Raw genomic sequence first — 6,000 nt, forward strand, 5'->3', positions numbered from 1 at the left:
AGAACTGTACCTATTAAAAAAAGTCACTCAGAGGCAAATAATTCAATTTTAAAACAAAGGTCTCAGTTTTGTATTTATTGCTAACCACGAATTTTTGACTTACCCCTTCAATAATAATGGTGCAAAGGGGTTAACCCGACTTTAATTTATTTTTAGAAAAAATTTAAGTAATTTAATTTTGATTATTTAATTTTAGTTATTTAATTTTTGTTGAATAATATTTGTTGCAAAATTAAATTACTTAATTTTTGTTATTTAATTTTTATTTGTAATTCATCGATAAAGCTCTGTAGCTCTCCAGGTGTATCGGTATTTTCACTCTTAATATATCTGAATTCCATATCTTGCTAACTGGATATTGGTGTTGAAGTTTTTTATATATTCTGTTAATTTTTTTGACTTCTCTTTCCCATGCTGCTGCGCAGATTAACTTGAATCTCTTGAGTGTCTTTCATATGCTAATTCATAGGTGAAATACTCATAATTCAAAACTCTCAAGAGGGGCAGTTTATTAACATGTAGTATATGACCCCCATAAGGTTTGAACATATAAAGTAGGAGTTCAAATTAATAGTATAAATTAAGAAATTTCCCTTTTGCTAAGTTGGTCACCTCACGCCTTATTTGTGCGTAGTGCACTTTATTACAAACATACCACAAATTGCCCAGATAGCTTTTTTGCTTTTTAAAAATATATTGGAATGTTTATTCCATTTTATTATTTTATTAATTATAAGCCCTAAGTATCTGAATTGACCAGATATTACTTGAAGCAAAATTTAACCGTTGCAATTTTGGTTGAATAAATTGAATTATTCTGAGGTAACTTAATTTATTATTGCAAGAATAATAAATTTCCGGAGATCCAACTTTCTTTTAAGGTGGTGTTACTTCATAAAAGATGCCCGCATCTTAGCTAATAGAATATGAATTAAACATTACAGCCCTTGGCAGTTTAGCATAGCATAAGTTTCATCTTGTACGGAGAACCTTGGGTTAGTGTTTCCTTGCAAAGGAAACCTTCTATCCAGTTAAATAGCACGTATACAGCTCGGTATAACTTTAGTGCATTGGCGTAGAGTCTTGTTAATCCTTTCGGTTGACTATGGATATGTACAGATGCCATATATATCTTTTATTTAGAATAAAATGATATATTGTTTTAAAAAAAAAAAAGAAAAAAGAAAAATGAAAAATAAAAAAAAAGAAAAATAAGTGGTAATAAATAAATGTGAACATTCTTTTTCGAATGAATCATTTATTGGTGGTAAATAAAGTGGTAGGTTTAATTTTTGGTTAGATAATAGTGGTAGGGTATGATGAATTTAAGGTATAATTTCATCATCTAGTTTAATGGTAAAAATGTTAGTAACATTGCATTAAAATCAACATAAAGTGGTATACTATTTGGTTGTAGGCCAAATGGTTCTGGAATTGTGAATTTTGGTTCTAATATTCCTTTTTCGATGTTGATTTTAATAAAGTTTTGTTTGGATGATTTTTTAGGAAAATATTTCTTGTCAAATCATTTGTGAATGTTGTGGTAGTATTATCTTTGGTTCTGTTTACCTTAGATGCACCAGTGTAGTTTTAGATTATACTGGTTATGTTGTGATGTGGTGTAGTTTTTGTTTCAAAAAAAAGAATTTATTCATTATTATTAATAATATTTTTTAAAAAAATTTTTTGAAAATTTGTGTTTAATTTATATGATGATTTTGGATGGTAATTTTTATTTTAATAGTTCTGGTTTTTTAATATGTTAAAAGTGTTATTTAGGTGACCAGACTTATTAAATTTTGGAATACATTTTAGGTATTCTGGATAAGTATTTTAAAGAGTATTTAGTGAATAAAATGGATTTTGAGCAGAATGTTGATTATTTTGTAGTGGAATAATGCAATTATTAGTATCCAAGTTATCATCACCATTATTTTGATTATTATTTTTTTAAATTTTGTTTGTGAATGAATAAATAAAAGAGATACACCGATCAAGCAGTGAGATCTCAATTAGATTTCGTCTACTTAAAAAAGTTTTAAAAAATCAAAGAAAATTTTGGATTTATTTAAAACAGTTAATGAAAGTGTATGTGGTGATATATGTAGATTATATAAAAATCAACAAAAGTGTGTAAAAATAAAATGAATTGTATAAAAAGTGATAAATATCATTAAAAAAATGAATGATGTTGTAATTAGTGGTAATTAATTATAGTTAAAGATATGGTAATAATAACTATAATAAACAAGTGTTGATACACCAGTAGTATGTAAATTTTGGGTAAAATTGCCCAGATAGCTCAGTCGGTAGAGCGCAAGGCTTTTAACCTTGTGGTCGGGGGTTCGAGCCCCCCTTTGGGCGAAGCATTTAAGATTTTTGTATCTTCCGTGTGATTACTAGAATTAATAGTTTTAACATTATTGCAGAAATATTCATATAATGTATTCCAAAGTAGCTCCATCTACATTACAAAAGTATAAATAAATAATAAATAAACAAAGCGAAAATCCTCACCACAAGACCACTTTAGAATACTTAAAAGGTTTAAAAAACATCAAGGAAAGACAAGCTAAACAACCACAAACAATTAGCAACATTAATGAAGAATATAGGAAATTTAAAAGAAGAATAGCAAGAGCATACTTCATCAGCATCAAATCTTTACCAAATATCAACAGTTTAGAATATTTTCTTTAAAAACTTTATAAAAAAAACATTAAATAAAATTTTACTGATTAATTTAAAGCATTTGCTTTTAATTATCTTCACTTTTAAAAAAAAAAAAAAAAAAAAAAAAGGGAAGAGATATGGAAACAAAAAAAATCTCTTATTTTATAATATTAACATTTAATACATTAATTATAAACAAATTTAAATTATATAAAAAAATTTTAAATTAAAAAAAAAAAATAGCTATAATTTTTTATTTTGATCGATTTAAGTTGAATTAAATTGTAATCCAATGATTTAGCTTTAATACTTCCCAAACTGATATCATTTATGTTGACTGAATTATACTTTACATTTCTTTGACTAATACTTACTACCATCTGCATTAATACTAGATATACCATAATAACAATGAAAAATTAAAAATAAAAAAAATTATATATTTTATATAAATTATTATTATTATTACCAAACCCCACCATCATCAAAATCAAGATCACCAAATCAAGATAAAGAAGAAACCCTGGCAATTTGATGACTCTGAATTTTATAGAAACAAGCTTGTTTCTTATTTTAAAAAACATTACAGTTATCCCAAACCATAATATCAGTATTGCAACCATTTCTATTGTTTAAAGCTTCTGTTTAACCCAAAGATACAGGTATTTCTCCTGCCCAATACACTAAAATCGAAATAAAGGAAAATATATAAATAATATTTTGTTGAGATATAATCATAACAGTAATATTCTTTTAACTCTAAAATGCATATGAATACATTACACATCATAACTAACAACATAAAAGGGGTTGGCCATTGGTCAAATTTAGAACCTCAGAAAATGATTCGAAACTAGATCCTCAAACAGAGTTTAAATAATACAATATAAATTTTATAAGTAAGATTTAAAAAAAAAAACCAAAGATATATTGTCATAAATGTGCTTTTTATGTGCTTTTCTAAAGTTAAATTGATTATTTATTTTATTATAAATATAATCAGATAAAATCATATATTATTAAAAAAAGTAGTATTATTGAAACACTCCCTATGATTAACAAAAAAAAAAAAGTATTTATATTATTTTTTTAAAACAAATTGCCTCCATTTATCAAATATTTAAATTTCTTTCTTTATTTATTTACCAGCAAAATAATTATTTGATAATTAACAAAAAAATAAAAAAAAATAAAAAATATAAAAAAAAAATTTAGAAAGATATTATAATATCCTTTTTTAGAAAAAAAATAAAAATAAAAAAAAGATTACATATTGATCAAATAAAAACATGGGTTTATTATTTCTGAATAATTATTTTGAACTAAAAAAAAAAAAAGCTTTAAAAAAAAAATTATAAAAAAATTTTATTTTTTTTAAATTTTTTTTCATTTTGTTTTTTTTTTTTCTTTTTTTTTTATTTTTTATTTTTTTATAAATCATATCATTTTATTCGTATATAATAATATCTCTTTACTTTTTTTTTTATTTATTTGTTAAATTAATTTCAATTTATCAATCAAAATAAAATCAACTCCAACAATCGTAAATAGATTTAGGTTGAAAAAAAAAAAAAGAATAAAGAACAACTCTTGTATAACAATAAACAATTAGAAATCAAATATATATAAATAAAAAAAGAAATGACAGGTCATAACGAATTACCACCAACCTTCAATCCAGATGGCACCAGAAGAATGAATGCCACTCAAAAAGAATTAGAAGATAAAAATATTCCATTACATTTTAGAGATTATTGCGCTCACATTTTAATTAAATTAAATGATTGCAGAGTTTCCACCTATTATGCACCATGGCAATGTATGGATGAAAAACATGCTTATGAACAATGTCAATATGATGAGTAAGTCAAATGGAATAGAATAAACTTTCAATATTAATAATCAATAATCAATAATCAATAATCAAAAATCAAAAATCGATAATAATTAATTACAACAAATAATAATCATATTTAATAATAATTGTAAATTTACATCAACTACTTTAAATATTTATATTAACATATAACATCACTTTTATTATCTAGATACTTAATTAGAAAATTAAAGAAAACTGAATTAGATGAAGCAACTAAATTAAAGAAACAAGGTAAAACAGAAGTTGTTGAATATGACGATAAAAAACTCTCATAAAATTTAAAATAATAATAGTAATATAAATAATATAATAAAACATATACAAAAAAAAAAAAGAAAACTTTAAAAAAATATTTTAGTAATAATAATAAAATAAAATAATGTTATAAAACAATATTAAACATATTTTTTAATTTTTTTTTTGATTTGTAAACTTTAATTTATTTTAGATCTTTTATAAAATTAGAAGGAAAAGATGGTTTTTTAAAATTAATAATACATTTTATTTATTTTTTTCTTTTTTTGTTTTATTGCCTTTTTAAAATATTGTGTGTGTATGAATGTGATTATATTATTTAACATAAATAATTTTTATATGTACAAATTTCTTTAATAATAAAGAAACTATGTTAAATATCGATAATAACAACAAAACAATACAAATAGAAATATTTCAAAAAAGATTAATAATAATGAAAAAAAAAAAAAATTATAATAAAAAATCTATAATGTGAAAAAAGAGGATGGGAAAAAAAAAGAAAAATTACCAATCCAATGTTATTTTGGTAACATAAAATTGATGGGGAGAAAAATATAAAGAGGAGGGAATATTTTAAAAAGAATAAATATATTTAAAAAAACATTTATAATAAATAAATAAATAAAAGCCATAGGATGGAGATATTATACAGGAATTGAGGAATATGAGAAAGGGCAATTAATAAAATGATCGTTTTGATGTTTAAACCTTTTCTAATTGTCTAATTCTTGATTCGCTTTTAACTCTTTTTAAAAATGATGTAATGATTGTATCCTCGTCGATATTTTGATGGGCAAAATGTTGAATAACAGCTGATACAAGTTCTGTTTTTGATGGCGAGTGAGAAACCTTAAGTCTGTGAATGGCATTATATTTTTTTAAAGATTTGATTTCTAAAAGTTTTAAGTTTACAGACTTTATTTTAAAAAAAAAAAAAGAAAAGAAAAATTAGTATATTGTTATTTAAAAAAATGTATTTTGTTATTATTAATAACTATGTGACGATACTTACTGGTGAGCCATTTGGTTGTGAGTTAAAATTGGCTGGTGAGTATACACCTATATCAGATTGATAACCATCATTGTTATTTAAATAAGAAGATTGGTTATTATTTGAATAGTTTGAAGTTTGTAAAAGATTTGAAATTGAAGATAATTGTTGTTGTGGTGGTAGTAATTGTTGTTGTGGT

At 23.2% G+C, this 6,000-nt stretch overlaps 4 protein-coding genes across 4 annotated transcripts; 2 read left to right on the forward strand and 2 right to left on the reverse strand.

The window, feature by feature from the left end:
* Nucleotides 1-955: 955 nt before the first annotated feature.
* On the reverse strand, nucleotides 956-1,126 carry DICPUDRAFT_155448 (uncharacterized protein; the record flags this gene model as incomplete). Its single annotated transcript, XM_003290867.1, has 1 exon — nucleotides 956-1,126. The coding sequence occupies one exon, from the start codon at nucleotides 1,124-1,126 to the stop codon at nucleotides 956-958; it is 171 nt and encodes a 56-aa protein (XP_003290915.1).
* Nucleotides 1,127-2,181: 1,055 nt separating this feature from the next.
* DICPUDRAFT_155449 (uncharacterized protein) lies at nucleotides 2,182-2,700 on the forward strand (the record flags this gene model as incomplete). The annotated part of the gene is made up of 2 exons (XM_003290857.1): nucleotides 2,182-2,203; nucleotides 2,546-2,700. The coding sequence occupies 2 exons, from the start codon at nucleotides 2,182-2,184 to the stop codon at nucleotides 2,698-2,700; spliced, it is 177 nt and encodes a 58-aa protein (XP_003290905.1).
* Nucleotides 2,701-4,105: 1,405 nt separating this feature from the next.
* Nucleotides 4,106-4,905, forward strand: DICPUDRAFT_92578 (uncharacterized protein). Its single transcript, XM_003290858.1, has 2 exons — nucleotides 4,106-4,535; nucleotides 4,722-4,905. The coding sequence occupies exons 1-2, from the start codon at nucleotides 4,315-4,317 to the stop codon at nucleotides 4,825-4,827; spliced, it is 327 nt and encodes a 108-aa protein (XP_003290906.1). The 5' UTR covers nucleotides 4,106-4,314; the 3' UTR covers nucleotides 4,828-4,905.
* A 57-nt stretch (nucleotides 4,906-4,962) lies between these two features.
* Nucleotides 4,963-6,000, reverse strand: DICPUDRAFT_98850 (uncharacterized protein; the record flags this gene model as incomplete). The annotated part of the gene is made up of 2 exons (XM_003290868.1): nucleotides 4,963-5,725; nucleotides 5,823-6,000. Coding segments are annotated over 2 exons (391 nt in total), but the record flags the coding sequence as incomplete, so codon positions are not given.

Source organism: Dictyostelium purpureum (assembly GCF_000190715.1).
Source record: "Dictyostelium purpureum unplaced genomic scaffold DICPUscaffold_247, whole genome shotgun sequence".
Lineage (NCBI taxonomy): Eukaryota > Evosea > Eumycetozoa > Dictyosteliales > Dictyosteliaceae > Dictyostelium > Dictyostelium purpureum.

Coding starts and splice junctions, on each gene's coding strand:
- DICPUDRAFT_92578 (XM_003290858.1), top strand. CDS start 4,315: ATGACAGGTCATAACGAATTACCACCAACCTTCAATCCAGATGGCACC. Junction 4,536..4,721: donor GAACAATGTCAATATGATGA/GTAAGTCAAATG, acceptor TTTATTATCTAG/ATACTTAATTAGAAAATTAA.